Raw genomic sequence first — 18,899 nt, forward strand, 5'->3', positions numbered from 1 at the left:
TTCAAAGGTCCCACCTGCATCTCAGGAAGAGGAGCGGAGGGAGTGGAGACACACATGTCAATGAGGACGGAATCCAGCCTAAACATCAAGCATCCTTATCAGCGGGAAGAGCAAGGTTAAGACTGAAAAACAGCTTCGAAGTAGTCTGTGCACAAGTGAAAAGACAAATATGAGCATCATAGTTGGGTACATCATGTTGTTTTCATATTCCAGACTACAGTGACAACGTTACCAATATCATTACCCACATGAGAATGGCCGTAAAAGTGCCTGAGCGTACACATAATGCTGCTAAATGATTTTTGCTGTTATTATGTCTACCATGTATTTTTAGTTGATATCCAGCTCAGTACAGAGACTGGTGAAGTCTAGCGTTTAACATCAAATGGTTCAAATGACTGTGTACAATGAAGACAGTATCATGGATTTGAGTAGGGAGAAAACAATTGATGAAGAGACAACCAGTAGTGGAAGCTACAGGGAAATGTGTTAAATGTATGAGACTTATGATATTTTTTCCATTTTAAATAATTAATGTTCAGGCCTATCTGAATCTATACTGTTTGCTTGCTTGAAATAGGGTCTTTCCCCATACAAAAAGCTTTAGCATGTTTTCTAACTTCTTTCACAAATTTAAGAGAGTGATCATTTATGCGAAAATCAGAGATGAAGAGTATAAATGTGATGATATGCCTTAAGTTTGCTTTATTTTGAGTGTGAATTTTTGATTTTGAATTGTGTTTGTGTCTGTGAGGTGACTGAGTGTCTAACATAAGTCAGGAATGCAATAATAGTGTTTATTCGTTTAGCCCGGCTTCCAGAGAAAATATAATGTCAAGTGTGTAGTGAAAGTATAACCAGTAGTAATGAATTTTAATGTTTTAGTGATCAATGAATGATAAAAAGGGGGTCCTGAGGGGGTCACCTAAGTCCTAAATGTGTGAGAAACAAACCACAGAGAGTGTATTTTATGTTGTGTGGAAAAGTACAACTTTGTACTTGACGCAGCAGAGGGATATAAGGTGTAGGACCGCCCTCCCCTATTGTCGCCATCTGCAGGAACTCAGTGTTACAGTATGACTGTCTGACCTACTTTGCAAAGAATAAAAGCTTTCTTTTTAATTATAACCTGAGAGTGAGTCTGTCTCTTATGCTGATGAGAGTTGATTTATTTTTGCCACAACACGTAAACTAGGTATTCGCCATGGAGTGTCTCATCCTGCGACCCTACTGGTGACTCATGAGGGGAAAACTCATTCTTTTAAAACCCCACACACACATTTTTCTCAGGAGAATTCAAGAAAACTTAGATGAAGAAGAGACAGGAACACAAGATGATAGAGCCAATTAATGTGGTTTGTGATTTGTTGTAAGTACAACACAAATAACCACAACAAGCCCATTTATTATTTATTATATTATTATTATTATTATTTTCTTTCACTTAATGACCGACACATAATTATTCTGGACTAAAGTTTGAAGCTATATGTTTACAAAAGTGTATTATACAGCATGGCTGAGTACTTCTATTGAACAGTGATCACAAGATGTTATCATATAACAAACCGGGAGTTAATCAAAGTGAGCAGGAATTATAAGTTAATACTTGCTAGAGTGTAGCAGCAGCAGTAGTAATTGGAGTAGGTTGGAACAAAAGAGTGGTTTGACTGATCCTCACTGGTGTGGACCGGTCTAAGCAACAACGGGAGACCAACAGCAGGGGGGGGGGGGTTGTGTACCTCCTTCAGTGGGGGAGGGGAGAGGTGGGTTATGCTAGTTCAGAGTGTTGGATGTTTGTTCTAACATCCTAATTTGTTATGCCTATAAGCAAGTATAGTGTTATATTGCAAAGCAAGTTTTGTCTCAAGAAGTGAATCTTAGGCCTAGTCCACATGGACACGGGTATTTTTATAACCGGAGTTTTTCCTCCTGCGTTTAAAAAAAAAATCCCGTCCACATGAAAACGCAAAAACATGCTATCAAGCACTGTCAAGAGCATGCCACACCAGCAGGCGGCGATATAACCCAAATCGTAAAGTCACCTTGGCCAATCAGAAGCAGTCAGCAGCGCACAATCTGACGTCAAACACAGCGGATAACGGCGCACACTCTGACGTCGCAAGGCAAAAACCCCGGTTATACTGTCCACACGAAAACACTGCAACCAGCGTTTCTGAAAATGCTCACCCTGGCCGTAGTTTTCAAAAATGTTCAGTTTCGGTGCCCTGAAACTGCGTTTTCATGTGGACGAAAGGCCGAACCGCGTAAAAAAAGTCACGGTTATAAAAATACCCGTGTCCGTGTGGACAGGGCCTTAATTTTATTTCATGGAACTGCAACGTCCACCTTTCATGGAGGTGTGCAACATCTTCAAAAGATAAAACAGGTTATGATAAACTGAAAGAAATGAATGCTAAAATTGTACTGTTGCAAGAAACTCATCTCATTGATGATAGTATAAGGGTGAGAAAGAGGTGGAAGGGCACTGTGTATGCGGCATCATTTACATATCAAGCTAGAGGGGTTATAACACTATTCATGAGTCGGTCCCATTTAAAATAAAAAATATTATTAAAGATAAAAGGGGAAGATTTCTAATACTTCAAGGATCTTTGTTATCAGAAATGCTAAATATAACAAATGTTTATGGTCCTAATGTGGATGATAGCAATTTTTATAATTACCTATTTCTTACTCTCTTAACACTCCCAGGACTCCATATGATAGCCGGGAACTTTAATTGTACATTAAACCCAGAGATAGACAGATCAACTGGGGTTGACAATTCACATAACAACTGTAGGGCTACAATCCATAGGTTTATGAGAGATTTAAATTTATTAGATATATGGAGAGAGAGAAAATCGAATATTAGAGCTTATTCCTGTCATTCGGGTACTTTTAAGACATACTCTAGAATAGATTTTTTCTCTTCAGGATTGCAATCTAAAATTTCTGACTGCTCTTATGATAATATTGTGATCTCAGATCATGCACCATGCTGTTTGGTCTACAAAGATGATAAATTATTAAGAGATCCACCCAGATGGCATTTCCAACATAAATGGTTACAAGATGAAGACTTGGTGAAATATTCAGATAAACAGATAGATGAGTACATTCAAATTAAGACTACACAAACTACTGCATGCGTTAAGTGGGAAGCTTTTAAGGCTTTCCTGAGAGAGCATATCATCAGTTATACAGGTTCTACATAAAAAAAGACACAGGAAACTAGATTACATTTGAAAAATAGAATAAGAGCCCTTCAAACGAAAGTAAATAATTCTGAAAATATTAGTAATTCACAATTGGAGAAAGAATTATTATTATTGAGAGCTGAATATGATAAGCAGTCTGCTTTTAGAGCTGCCTCAAGTCTTCTACGCTTGAAAAAGACATTTTACGAACAAGGTGATAGGGCTGGCAAATTGTTGGCATGGCAAATAAAACAGCTTGAAACAAAATCGCCAATCACTTCAATAATATCAAATGGGCAGACACTGTTTGATCCAATAGAAATTAATAATGCGTTTAAGGGCTATTATGAAGAATTGTATAAGGGCACAAGCATCAATTAAACTTGATGATATAAGCATCTTTCTAAATAAAATAGATATAGCCATTATTTCAGAGGATGATAAGAGTTAATTTAAATTAAAAAATTACAATAGAAGAAATTGGTCAAGCCATTGATAGCATGAAATCTGGAAAAAGAACAGGGCCTGATGGCATTCCTATAGATCTGTATACGAAATTTAAGAATAAACTTTTGGTACCTATATTGGACATGTCTGAAGAAATCTTTCAATCAAATTTTCTTCCTCCTTCACTAAATACAACCTTGATTACTCTCCTGCCTAAGCCAGGAAAACCTTTAGATAAATGTGAAAATCTAAGACCCATTAGTCTTTTGAATTCAGATTTGAAAATCATTTCTAAATTATTAGCAAAACGATTACAAAAAACTATCCCTTATGTAATAAATCTAGATCAAAACGGATTCTTCACAGGAAGGCAGGGTTTCCATAATGTACGGAGATTATTAAATATTATTCATTATATTCAAGGTTGCACCAAATACAGCTCTTTTATCACTGGATGCCGAAAAGGCCTTTGATAGGGTTGAATGGCCATATCTATTCCGGGTATTAGAAAAATTTGGATGTGGTAACAATTTTATTAAATGGGTCAAAATAATATATGACAACCCCACTGCTGAAATAATCACTAATAGAAATATTTCTCCACCGATAGCAATAAAACGCGGGTGGCGACAAGGTTGCCCGCTCTCGCCTTTATTATTCACGTTAGCAATAGAACCATTTGCAATTGCAATACGCTCCCATCCCCAACTTAGTGGAATTACAGTAGAACCATGTGAACATGAGAATGGTTCGAGATATGTATTTACCAAAATCTGACATACTTATGACCTTTCAAGAATTACAAGATAAATTTCACTTTTCTTTAAATACCTCCAACTCAGAGGAGTTTTATAAGAGCAAGTCAAAACAATATATTAACGAAACCCACCACTTCAGACTTGGAAAAAAGATCAAAAAAGATCTTTGTCAAAAGAAAGGCATTATTTCTCAGTTTTATAATCTGATTATGTCTTACGTTCCTGAAAGTTCTCATGATAGATTTAGAGCTTGGAAGGATGATTTGTCATTACAACTTTCAGAGGAAGACTGGCAGAATGCATGCACTTTAGCCCAAACAACATCAATAAATACTCGTCTTAAAGTTATTCAATTTAAATGGTTAATGCGAACATATGTGACTCCAGTGGAACTCTGTTGATATAATGGAAACATTCCTGATGTGTGTTCAAAGTGTAAAATGATGTAGAGGAACACTGGTTCACTGTATGTGGCATTGTACAAAAATTACACTCTTTTGGGAAGAAGTAAGAGACATTATTCAAAATAGTATTTCCAAACATATAATATTAGATCCAAATTTGTTTTTATTGGGCTTATATCCAGAGAAACATAACTATACTAAAAATGAACGTACATTTTATAGACCTTAGTCTGCTTAACGCCAAAAGATGTATAGCTTTATTTTGGAAAAAAACATGTAGACCAAGAGGCACTTTATGGTTACGGCAGATGCTGTCCGCTCTGCCACAACAGAGGATTACATATATGCTAAAAGGCAAACAGGGACTTTTTGAGAATATCTTCAATACTTTTATTTATTATGCCAAAGATTTGGATTTGATAGATGACAATGACTGAGATGTGTGGACACTGCAGTTCACTTCTGGATAATAATTTGAACCACCTGATTTGTATAACTCATGTATTTTATGTTTTTATTTTAAAGATAAATGATAAATATTTGTAGACCGTTGCTTTGTACAGAGATGGCTTTCTGATCATTGTGGTTGTTTATCTTGTGTTTGTGTATGCACAAAACTTAATAAATATATTCTGGCAAAAAAAAAAAAGATAATGTGGTGTGTTCTGCCGAGTGTTCAGCAGTTCATCCCTGTTGAAGCTGATTGTGTTTGTTAAACAAAAAACAGGAAAAACGAACAAAAACCGTACAAACACTGGAGAGCCAATCACTGAAGCAACCATGTGCGGCACCATCGAGAGCTATGAATGCATCTTATGTGAATGTTTCTATGTTGTATGTTTCAAAGTGTATACCTGAAAAGCAGTTTTCTTCTTAGGAAAAGTTTTGTCATCGGTTTTATCCTTTACCTCTTCTTCCTCCTCAGCACTGTCAGTTTCAAACAGATCATAGCCACAGTCCCCTTCTGAACATATAGAAGCAGACATACATATAAAAGCAGGCAGACAAACATAAAACACAAACACGCACGTTTTGATATTCATTAAATAGTATTTTGAAGTTTGGCGCTATTGTGCTATGGTCTAAAAAATTAAATAAGCACCAGTGAAAAGACGACTTATGGTCCATACTGATGTGCATTTCAAAAACTAAATAATATGAAAATATATGTTCAAAGTGGAATACCATTTAGCTTTTGGCAATATGAAGATTCAGCATGAGCAGTATCTGATGTAACCTGTGGATAAGAAGCATTCTTCTGTTTTGACTTGATTTTCTCCATTCTGTGGGACAAGAATGAAACAAGCTTAACTCTAAATATTCACTATTAAAGCACATAAGTCGTTAGCATTTATCAATGACAAAAGAAGCAGAAGAAGAAAAGATCTCCATACTGTTTCTTCAGTATCTCAACAGATTTTTTCTCCATTTCTAGTCTTGCTGCCACCTGTTTCTTCACTTTGGCTTCAAACAACTCTGCACCTCTTAAAAAAAAAGAAATTTAGATTTAGTTAATCATACCCCAACTCTCGTGCTGTGGTCCTCCTTTCTTTTGGCTCCATCTTGACACATCTAGACTTGCAGGTGTATATATCCGTTTAACAGAAAAGCTCTTATTGGGGGATTGGAGCTCTTGAAAGGTTTTGGTTAAGATTTTGTTCTTTTAACTACATTTAGTCTCTTCTTTTTTCATCATAAACCCTATATAGCCTATTTAGTTCCCTTCACTCCACAACAAATTATTTAAATTTAACAATACTCAGAGAAAAATGAAAAATATGTAGCTATAAAATTATATATTAAACTATAAAATAAAAATAAAATTAAATAAGGCTTTAATGGCATTCATTTTAAACAGCATACTACAAACATCAAGCTAAAATGAAACAGCACATTTTATCAAAAATGAAACAGCACTGGGCTCATGAACCCCTCTCATTTGACAAGAATCCATATATTTCCATTTTTGCCATGTAACATTTGGTTGCTACACATTATTAACAGTTAACTATTATTTATTATCCGGGTAAAACAATCCTTGACACGTGCAAAAATGTTTGTTTGGGCACTGCACTACCCGCTTACATCTGACCTTTTAAATTGAGCAGTATAGCTTTTACATTTGGTTGACTGCATTTTAGTTTGATGATGAATGGCTGAAAACAATCAGTTGGATTTAATCAAATAAACATACAAAGAAAAAAATAAAGATTATTTTGTTTTATTTTGTTAATCTGTTAATTAAGATAAATTAATTTTTCTCCATTCACAGAAGCGATGCAGGTGTGTGATGTGACGATGCGTGAATCCTCATGGTTTGTTGTTAATGCTAATACATGAATTGAGATTTAAGCGTAGCCACTACTCATGTCCATAATGATGAATTCCAGATTTTGTGTAGAAATGACCATATGCACAATTTCCTGTCATATGTAGGATTCATAAATGAGGCCCACTGTGTTCAAAGTATGACGGGCCAATGTAGAAGACTTGCAAATCTTTTGAAAAATAGATGCAGCTAAGTACTCTGTTCTTCCCACAGCGAGGCTCACATTGAGGTGACAGCTATTCTACAGCCTAGATGTAGTTAAGTTTCATGGGCAAAGGATCTGCATCCCTAAATCCACTATTTTCTGAACATCCAGTTTCAAAAAGCCTTTGACAGGCAGTTTATCCCAAAACCTCCACACAGGCTAGGATAAACTGTCTCACTGGTGGATCATAAAGATCTCTATCAGCCCCTTTTCCTGCCAAGCGATTGACAACTTCCAACAGAGTCATGTTAACTTGTACAGGGGTGGGTGAGTTCTCCTCGTGTGCTCTCATCAGACGGGACTGATTTAGGGTGAAGAATACCATCTGCATTATCATCGTTCTTGCCCTTGAGAATGGTCAGCTGAACTTTCATATCTCTCAATTTCTCATATCTTTCAAATTGTATATATCCCCATAAATTTAAGGCTTGAGGACATTTCTTTGGTTCCACCCAGGTTTGAGCAGCAAGGCATGGGTCCCTCTTTCATGTGACGACTACTCAGTCTCCTTTGTCAGGTTTTAGTCAAGAAAGTCATTCGGGGGGGCACACACCTCGGGGTTGGATAGTGACAGACAGGAAATGCAAGGACTGTGAAAATTCTTTGCAGAAATTCAAGTGCAAGATGTGGAGGACAGTATTTTCCTATTTGGCTCTCTGCCTCTTTAGCAGTGGCTACAACACAGTGATAAACTGGTATGGAGCTGTGCTTAGAGCAGTGAACTGTCTCTTTTTTGTCTCTCTCATGATGAGCACCCAAAAACTTGGGAAAAATATACTGAAAAACTTAGAGTAGAAAACGTGCCTTAACGCGTTAGTTATCAAACTCTAAGGCACAAGGTCACCCAACAAACATATTGCATTTTGGAGGTTACCTTGCGGCTTTGTGCTTTAAACTGTTAAACAATAATTCCTAAAAATCTGCTGAGGGTAGCTTACAAAAATCTTCCACCGGGAAGAGAATGAAAATTATATACAGAGAGATGTGGCTCCCAAATTGCTGCAGCGATTGGTCTTCCTTGACTGGCAGATGTGGTGCCATTGGTGCTTCTGCGATTGGTCATCCCTGAGGCATCACCATAGTGAGATACCGAACAAATGTTTGAAAGAGAACATGTTATCACAGTTCTATAATTGTCTATATATGTCAGGATTCTGGACTGTTCTGTTTCGTGTTTTGCCCCGGTTTCTGTTCCTGTTTTCTCTTGTTGGTTCAAGTTCCTGTCCTCATTTAGTTAATTAGTCATTTTGGTTACCTGTGTTAAGTAATTATCTCTTGTATTTAAGTTCCCATCTGTGCAGACTGTCTTTGTCCATTGTACTTGTTGAATGAACAACGAGGCTTGTTCTCAGCTTTCTATGGATTATTAAAGACTATTGTTTGTTTACTCCAGCGACTCCTTGTCCCTCGCCTCCTCCCAGAGAGATTGTGACAGAAGAACCAACCAAATACAGTTACCTCCTTGTGTTTCCTCCGTTGTTGTTTCTGTTTTTCTCTCAGTGTTTTTCTTTCTGTTGTGCATGGATCCCCTCAATTCGTCCCAAATTCATCCTCCTCCTGCTTGAGCAGGGGGAGATTCACTCGAGGGTCATACCAGACTGTTTCTGGCATTGGCCCATCTGTGTGTTCTATGATCCCAGCCTCAACATCGTGTGTGGAGTGCCGTCATCCAGAGCCCAGCTCACCATCTCCCCGATGCATAAAACTGTCTATTATATAACTCTATAATTGGTAGTGGATATGGTTTATGTAACATTCCCTGAATTAATGCACATTTTTGCTTCTTCTATATATTAGATAAATAAGCAGGAAGAATAGACATCTGAAAAATATATAGCTGTGAATGATTCTATAGAATATGCATACATATGACACTGAAGATTACATGAATACCTTACGTTACAGTATTCGTCTTTAACCCTGATGTTCTGGTTTCACTTTAACAAACACCATAGATAGCTTTCTCACCTTGAAGCAAGGACCTTAGAAGTCTGAAGGTCAGAAACAACATAGAGGAAGTAGTAGCTGAGGAAGACTCTCCTCTGAGCCAACAGGACAGTGAAACAGATTGCATCCCAGATTATACCAGCTTCACCCTCTGGCAATTCACACTGATTGTCAGGCTTGGCTACAAAAAAACAAAAAAACATATGACAAACAAATATTTGATTGAGACCTGTCAATAAACCTATGAAATGCAAAGTCAAAATTATGTACATATAAATACAGTCATTACCAACACTGTTTAACATGACTTATTTACCATGATGTTCAGTAAACACTGTAAAAGCTTGAAATTCAAAGTATGAATTTTCAAAATATTATATTACATGATAAACTTTTTATAGCACTTTTCATAATACAATTCATTCTACTGTAATTTTCAAGAAATATGTACATTAGATTAGATGTTATGTTCATGCTGATACCCATCTTTTTACATCAGCATTACCTGATTACATTGATCAACTTTTAAATGTATTAGTGTGTAGATTATATTTATTTATTTACTTATTTACTGCATATATTCATGTTTTTGCACATATACTGTAGACACTTTTATGATAACAGCTGTGCAAAGATCTACATATAAGACCTCTGGTCAACTGTAAGTTTACAAACCCTTGCCAGACTAATGATTACTGATGATGAATCATTGCAAATTTATATACACTAAAGCCCTGCACAGGCCTCAAATTTAGGCCCGAGCCCGGCCCTGGCCATAGACGCTCAGGCCCAACAGCTTATCAGCATTACCAGTCCGAGCGGACCCTTCTCCCAAAACAGCTCATACTACTGTTTCAACATCGATGCAGATATCTTGTCTCGTCTTCCTCTACACATCGAAGTATATGCATCAGAGTGCAAGGAAAAGCTAGCCACGGGGGCAATACAAACAGAATGGGAAGGCAGTAATGCATCAAAGATGAAGGACGGGGTCTGGGTCGCTGCCCTGTATATGTATACTGGGGATGATGAACCACATTAACCTACCACCTGGTTGCCGACAATAGGACCAAATTAACTGATTCAAGCCCAGAGAGAAGATTCTGTAATCTTTCAAGTGAGACAATGGAAGGAGGATGGTGTCACTCTCGCAGATGAGATGAGGGGAGGTTTGACAGGAACCAGCAGAAAGCTGATGTATGAGTGGAACAAGCTTCATCTTGAGGGAGGACTCCTATATCAAAGAACGAGGGAAAGAAAACAGCTTGTCTTGCCGAGCAAGTACAAAAAGCTGTCACTTGAGCACCTGCATGACAAAATGAGACATGTGGGTACAGAGCGAGTGCTGAGCCTGTCAAGAGAATGGTTCTACTGGACATACATGAAAGTTGAAGTGGAAGACTTTGTAACCAGAAAGTGTCCATGTATGAAACAAAAGAAACCAGCTGTAAATGTTTGAGCACCCATGGGTAGCATCACAACACACTCACCAATGGAACCGGTCTGCATTGACAACCTGCAATTTGAGCAGAGCCGTGGAGGATATGAATATATCCTGGTCGTCATGGACCAATTCACAAGGTTCACCCAAGCTTACCCAACAAAGAACAAGTCAGGGTGGACTGCAGCTGAATGCTTGTTCCAAGATTACATTCCGCACTTTGGAAATCTGGCCAAGTTACATCACAACCAGGGCCATGAGTTTGAGAACGAACTGTTTTGCACTCTCTAACAGTTTGCTGGAATTGGCCACTCTCGAACGTCACCATACCACCCCCAAGGAAACCCAGTGGAGAGGTTCAATCAGACTCTACTACAGATGTTGAGGACACTGGCAGAAAAAGAAAAAGGTCGAAAAAACACTTACCTCAAATCGTAAATGCCTACAACTGCAACCAGCACGAGTCTACTGGGTATTCCCCCTTTTACCTGTTGTATGGGCGGCATCCTCACCTTCCAGATGACCTGATCTTTGGCCTGGTGGAACCAACGGATGGAGTGACACCAAATGGGTATGCAAATCAGTGGGCAGAATGAATGGCAGAGGCATTCAAGATCGCTGAAGGAAACAGTCGTCAATCAAGTACGAGAAGGAAGGCTCAATACGACCAAAAATCCAGAGGAGTGGTACTGAAAGTCGGAGATCGAGTGCTCGTCAGAAACCTTGGAGAACGAGGGGTCCAGGGAAGTTATGATCCTACTGGGGAAAAGTGGTCTACATGGTGAAGGGTCAAATCTCTGATAACCTAGTCTAAGAAGTTTATCCTGAGAATGGAGACAGTAATAAAACCAGGACGCTGCACTGGAACCTTCTACTGCTGGTCAATGACTTACCTGTGGAAGCTCCCACGATGACAACTCGATCGCTGAGACCTGGAAAACAGAGAAAGAAGCCAGACAACCAACAAAGAAAGCAGCAGAGACAGTGACACGACAGACTCAGATGAAGAAAATAGTGGAGGAGGATACTGGTTGAGAACCCCAGTCAGCTGGATGGAACCAGGGAATAGCCGTCTACCTGAGCGAGTAACTGTAAGGGAAGAATACAATCAAATACACAAAATGGAAGAATCAAGGGTACTGGATTTGGGAAGACTACAATCAAATACACAAAATGGAGGAACCAAGGCTACTGGAAATTGGTCAAAAAGAGAACCAAATACTTACCTGATACCACCTGTGGAAGACGATGTGGATGAGGAGAGGGAAGCAGCTGCTTTTGTCGAGCCAGAGAGAGGGGTAATTCCAAGTGAAGGGAGTGAAGCTGCAGTAAGAACATCTATGAGGGAGAAAAGGACGAGACAGATTTACACTTATGACACCCTTGGTCAGCCTGTGCTACAGCCATACCCAACACTTAAAGGGAGCCGAGCCAGATAAAGAACAAAAATTGCCTCGTTCTCAAGTCAAGAACCAGTTGCATCGGTTTTCGGATCACCAGTAGTGATGCAAAGTTTGGTTCTTTTCCGCGAACCGGTTCTTTCAGACAGTTCGATTCAATAACTGGTTGAAGAAAACGGTTCACCGGTTCTTTTGTGCTCAAAGTAATGACATCATTGGCGATGATTGCCCTTGATTCAAACCTTCGGTTTACCCGCGCTCATAACATTAGCAAAGAATCAGTTCAGAATCAATCATCAAAATAACCAGTTCGGATCAGACGCGATGTGTGTCAATCTGCTTCACACTGAATCACACAGGTGCAGTATCATCAGCTCGTCGGTTCTCGAATCGGACGAGTCCGACAGAAACGGTTCTTGATTGGAGAACGAGTCAATCTTTTGAACGTTATCTGGCTTGCGTTCATCTTCAGTGCTCTCTTGACAGCAGTTCAGTCAGTGTACTGTTTGAGTAAATGAATTACTCCAGATGTTCACAGTGTGACTGACTGATGTGAGTAAAAACAAACTAATATCCCGAAGACCTTTACCAAGAATCCACTTGTGTTAATTATCAGTGACAATGAAGTGACTTCAGACCAAAAGTTAACAGCTAAAGTCATTTGTGGATTTATGCTTATTGGAGACACGAACCATTTCAAACGATTCAGTTTGATTTGGTGAACTGGTTCAAGAAGATCCGGTTACATCGAGTGATTTGTTCATGAACCGGATATGACTAAACTTCAGTGTTTTGAACGCGCTCACAACAGACACGGAAGAGAAGACAATGCTGAATAAATTCGTAGTTTTTGCTATTTTTGGACCAAAATGTATTTTCGATGCTTCAACAAATTCTAACTGACCCTCTGATGTCACATGGACTACTTTGAAGATGTTTTTATTACCTTTCTGGACATGGACAGTATACCGTACATATGTTTTCAATGGAGGCACAGAAAGCTCTTGGACTAAATCTAAAACATCTTAAACTGTGTTCCGAAGATGAACGGAGGTCTTACAGGTTTGGAACGACCCGGGGGTGATTCATTAATGACATAATTTTCATTTTTTGGTGAACTAACCCTTTAATGCAGTGAAAGTTTACCCAATTACACACATACCTGTTTGGGGCTTGAATAGTTGCTTACCACAAATGTGTTATACCAATTCATACACTCCTCACATACTTACCTTAAAGTTTCACTGTACCTGTGTGTTGATTGCACATATAGGAAGTAAGAGGTTGATCACTGGAGCTTTTCTTATTTTGTCAGGGAGAGTGTGATACACACAATGTATAAAGTTGTGTTTTTTTTTTCTCTGGAATCTGTATATTGTTATGAGTCCAATGATTACCTTATTTTTTTGTGTGCAAATTAACAAATGTATATTGACTTATATGGACAGAAAAAAAAGACTTTTATTTTGATATTCTGGCCCGGGAGTCGCGAGTGGACTGGTGAACTGCGCTTGCTTCCTGATACCAACAGAGGAGCTGTGAAGGAGCAGACATGACTCTCCCGTTCATTTCATTTTATCCTTTTTTACAGGTAAAGCAATCTGTCTGACGGATCTCCGGAGGCAGGGGCCTGCAACATATGTAATGGCAAAGTGATTATATTTATGTTTTTTGTTTTTTTATTAAGTTAATTTCGAAGAACGTTTGGAGCATTTTTCATTCGTTAAATATACATTTTTGTTTTTTTAATTAATGACCAAGCGGCCAGCGGCAGACAGTAAGCTGATCATAAATGTTTTATCAATTTAGCCTTCTCAATCATAACGACTTGCCTAAAATAAAATCTATAGATATACTAAAACAGTTCAATCATATAACAATGTTTAAACGTTAAACCTAGATAAATAGGTCACCCAAATGGACTCAGCGTGTCTTGCAGACCTCAAATGTACACCTGAAGTGGAAATGTGGCCACAAAAGAAAGTTGAATGGCTGTTAATAAATGCAGTTGTAACTCCCAAATCTTTGCAGTGTGTGTAAATGGCTTATGACAGATTAGATAATGAAAATGAAATATTATATATTTTTAGTGGTGTACTAACTAGATTACGAAATGTAAATTAAATCTGATATTTTTAGTGGTGTACTCATAGTGTAAAAAAATAAAAGTGAAGTGGAAATTGATGTGACATACAGCCAAGTATGGTGACCCATACTCGGAATTCCTGCTCTGCATTTAACCCATTCAAAGTGCACACACACAGCAGTGAACACACACACACCATGAACACACACCCAGAGCAGTGGGCAGCCATTTATGCTGCGGTGCCTGGGGAGCAGTTGGGGGTTCGGAGCCTTGCTCAAAGGCACCTCAGTTGTGGTATTGAGGGTGGAGAGAGTGCTGTACATTCACACCCCCCACCTACAATTCATGCTGGTGTGAGACTCAAACCCACAGCCTTTTTGTTATGAGTCCGACTCTCTAACCATTAGGCCACAACTTTCCCCCAATGTAACAACATGAGGAATCCTATTCAATAAGTTCTACTTACGTAAATTGTAGCCCTTGATGGTGCAGAACATGCTAAAAGCTTGAATGAGCCAACAGCCATGCTTCTGTAGACTCTCCAGATAAACACAAGAGCCAAGCTGATCACACACAAAAACAAATTTAGTGATTATACATATAAACAATATATAAAAAAAAGGGGGAGTAAGTTTAATGTATAATCAGCAGGTCATAACCATAAGGGAGACTGTATATTATCCTAATATTTGACTACTTATTAAATAATTAAATTATTAAATTGGACACAATTTTAATTTGGGTGAGAAAAGAGTGCAGAGTGATACAAAAGACATGAAATGCCCTTTTGTGCTTTGTTCACAAAACTCAGTGTTATTTGCTCTGTATGATTATCACTGCTTTATTAAACCAAATCTTATTTAGAATATATTTGTCTACATTTTCAATTTACCATGGGGGCATTAATCCAGTCGAAGACTATCAAATGATGGAGAAGATAGTTCAAACTAGTTACATCTCCTGATGTGATGTTGTAATATGCACTTATGATGGCACAATTCCTTCTTGGCTAATGCAGTTAGTTTTTGTGCATGGTCCTTTGTGTTATTTCTGGCCTCCCTTAGTCACAGAAACATACTATAGGGTGTAACAGAACATTCAATGATGTGCTTACTGAGAGCATGTTCTTGAGGCTGATGACCACACAGGTGTAAGCTATGAGACAGTCCCATAGTCTGAGCACATATTGGACTGGCTGCAGCAGTAATGTCCCTCCAAACAGCATGAAATAGAAACAGGCCACCAGATAACCCAGACAAAATATATTAATTCTTGTAGTTCCAGTGATAAAGATGAGACATAACACCAGCCAGAAAAAGTAACTGAACACAAACAGCTTCACCATGTCCAGATATGATCTGAAAGCACACACAAAAGCATAACATATCACAACATTCAACATATGTCTGTTTACACTAAACAAATGCAATAAATGATACTGACCATTTTTACACTTTGCACAGACTGTAAAAAATAGAATACAGTTCTATATATATAATAACAATTACAGTCATGGCCAAAGGTGTTGGCAGTGACATAACCTTTGTGTTGCAAAGTTTGCTGTTTAAGATGGTGTGGCGTTCATTCACATTGTTTCTAGATTATTGATTATTCTAGATTATTCTAGCTCTGAGTCCAGTTGTGACCACCATAGTTAATAGTTCATTGGTCAGTGGGGTGGCACCTACTAATTTCAAACATTCTACAGTAGAGCTGTTGTAAAAAAAAAAAAACATTTGTCTTTCATTTCCAAAGTTCTGGAAAAAGTTGTTTACCATCAGATATCTTTATACCTAAGTCCTCTTCATATTGTTTTATAATTTCCGTCTGGACTCAGGGAGCTATATAGTCCTGAATCTACTTTGTTGAAGGCTTTAAATGACACCTTACTCACTCTGGATATAGGTTCTGGCTGTATTTTAGTTTTGATTGATTTGAATGCAGCATTTGACACTGTAGATCACAATATTCTTTTACACAGTCTAAAACATGTAGCTGGGCTTTGAGGCTCTGTGCTGTAGTGGTTTGCCTCATATCTCAAGGTAGAACACTTTCCTTCAAAGTAGGTAATTGTTTTTCTTCCCATACCCCAATACATACGCGGCACCCCAAGGCTCCATCCTGGGTTCACTTTTGTTTGCATTATATGTGCTTCCTCTTGGTCATATTATACAGAGACACAATTTTTCTTACCACTTGTTTTGCCAATGATACTCAGCTCTACCTTCCTATCAAAAATAATAAATTTGTCTTGAATGCCTGTGTGACATTTTATCTTTCACAGAGCCTACACATAAACAAGGACATAATCTTGATTTGGTTATTTCCATAGGGCTTTCTATTAGTAATACAGACATTGATAACACTCTGCTCAATACTTCAAAAGTGCAAGTCAAGTCCTGCAATCATCAAGTACGGTCTTTAAATTATGCAACATATAAACAGTTTTAAGATGCTTTTGTTAGAGACTTACAATCTGTGATAACCTTTTGAAGTTCTTTGTTGACAAAATTAATTCTATTCGATCTCGTATTACCATAGTTGACATAAATCCACCTGTTTTTTACCCATGCTCAGTCTGCTTAACTGAATTTGAGCCTATATCATCTTCTTTTCTTCTTTTTTTTTATGGATGTTTTCCATAAAATTAAGCTTTCCTCACACTCCCATGGATGTAGTTCCTCCTCGTCTTCTTATGGAAGTGCTGGGTGTCATTGAACCTTTTGCTTTAACAATAATAAATAGTAGCCTATCTCAAGGCACTGTTCCACCATTTCTGAAACATGCAGTACTGAATCGACTTCTAAAAAAGGTCTGTTCAGATCATTATGTTTTAGATAGTTACCGGCACATTTTAAAATGACAGTTTTTATCGAAAGTGATGGAAAAGGCTGTCTTCCATCAATTTACTGTATTTTTAAGTGAGAATAACTTTTTAGACAAGTTTGACTCAGGTTTTAGACAACATCATAGACAGAGACAGCTTTGCTAAAGGTGCTTAATGATCTTTTGTTAGCTCTGGACTCAGGAAATTCCTCAGTACTCTTGGACCTCAGTGCTGCTTTTGACACAATTGACAATAACATTTTACTTGAAAAGTTGAGCTAATGTGTAGGAATTCCTAGTACTGCATCGAAATAGTTTAAATCCTATCTTTGTGATAGAACATTTTTGGTTGAGGTTGGGAATTTTTCCTCCTCTTTCTCTGTGGTGTGCCTCAGGGGTCAATTTTGGGCCCACTTTTGTTTTAACTATTTTCTCCCTTTAGGCAGGATTTTTCAAAAGTTTAACATTTCAAAATTTACCATTTTTATGCAGATGACACAGAGGTGTACCTCCCTTTGAATCAAGGGGATTATTATGATACACATTCTTTATTAAATTTTCTAGCAGAGGTAAGATGCTAGTTAGCAGCCAACTTTTAAATGATTCTAAAACTGAAATTGTAGTTTTCGGACCTCCAGCATCTATTATACAAATAAGTGACACTATGTGTCCTTTATCTGTTCATTCTCATACTCATGCAAAAAATTGGGTGCGATTTTTGATAATGGTCTTAAATTTGACAAAAAAATTATATCTGTGGTGAAGAACAGCTTTCATTATCACAGATCCATTGCAAAACTGAAAGAGTTTTTATCACCAATGGACTGTGATCCATGCTTTTATTTACAACAGGCTGGACTACTGTAACTCCCTGTATCTTGGTGTAGCTAAGTCCTCTCTGTCTCGGTACAAAATGCTGCTGCCAGGCTTCTTACTGGAGCTAGAAAGAGGGAACACATCTCACTTGTTCTGGCTTCTCTTCATTGGCTGCCAGTTGAAAACCATATTAGATTTAAGGTTTTATTGTATGTGTATAAGGGGCTGAACGGCCAGGCTCCACAATACATCTCTGATCTTCTTATCCACCGGATATGTTCTAGGCCCTTCAAGTCCCTAAACAGTTGCCAGTAGTGCCATTTCTGGTTCAGCAAGTGTACTTTCTCGACGCTCCCATCTCCCAGGCTGTCCTGTGCGGTGACGCTGTCGAGGGCTGTGCCCAGCAGTTCCTGACAGAACAACAGCAGACTGAGGCCATACAGCACATCTCGCCCCGACGTGATCCTCCGGTTGCCACCATTCCGTAGCGGGCAGCACCTCAGCATGCTCGTCGCTGTGGGCGCTCCCCTGTGTCCTCCACACCAACTCCGCCCCGTGCTGAGAGTTATTCGACACCCAAGTTCAATGGCATGCTTGAGACTTCAGTGGCAGTCCAGGATGCCTCTGTCTTGCACGAGGAGATTGCAATCGAGCCGGTCCCTTCAGCCGAGATGAGGACAGGGTTTTACAGCCCTTACTTCATCGTACCCAAGAAAAGCGGTGGCCTTCGACCTATCCTGGATCTGCGAGAATTGAATCGGGCCCTGCACAAGCTTTCATTCAAGATGTTGACACAGAAAAACATTATCAAATTTGTTCAGCCCCAGGACTGGTTTGCAGCGAATGACCTGAAAGATGTGTTCTTTCATGTCTCGATCCTCCCTCGCCACAGACCGTTTCGGCGGTTTGCATTCGAGGGTCAGGCATGGCAGTACAAGGTCCTCCCATTCGGGCTCTCCCTGTCCCCCCATGTCTTCACGAGGGTCGCAGAGGGTGCCCTTGTCCCACTCTGGGAAGTGGGCATCAGGATCCTCAAC

The 18,899-nt window shown here is 38.7% G+C and overlaps 1 protein-coding gene across 1 annotated transcript in view; it reads right to left on the reverse strand.

Annotated features, from left to right (window-relative positions):
* The window catches only part of si:dkey-11f4.7 (piezo-type mechanosensitive ion channel component 2), a 256,411-nt gene that overhangs the window by 89,156 nt on the left and 148,356 nt on the right, over positions 1-18,899 (reverse strand). Inside the window, 6 exon segments of the mRNA XM_059561374.1 lie at positions 5,667-5,776; positions 5,998-6,095; positions 6,207-6,296; positions 9,315-9,474; positions 14,687-14,783; positions 15,335-15,578. Coding sequence (XP_059417357.1) covers positions 5,667-5,776; positions 5,998-6,095; positions 6,207-6,296; positions 9,315-9,474; positions 14,687-14,783; positions 15,335-15,578 — 799 coding nt within the window.

The sequence above is a fragment of the Carassius carassius genome, chromosome 11 (genome assembly GCF_963082965.1).
Source record: "Carassius carassius chromosome 11, fCarCar2.1, whole genome shotgun sequence".
NCBI lineage: Eukaryota > Metazoa > Chordata > Actinopteri > Cypriniformes > Cyprinidae > Carassius > Carassius carassius.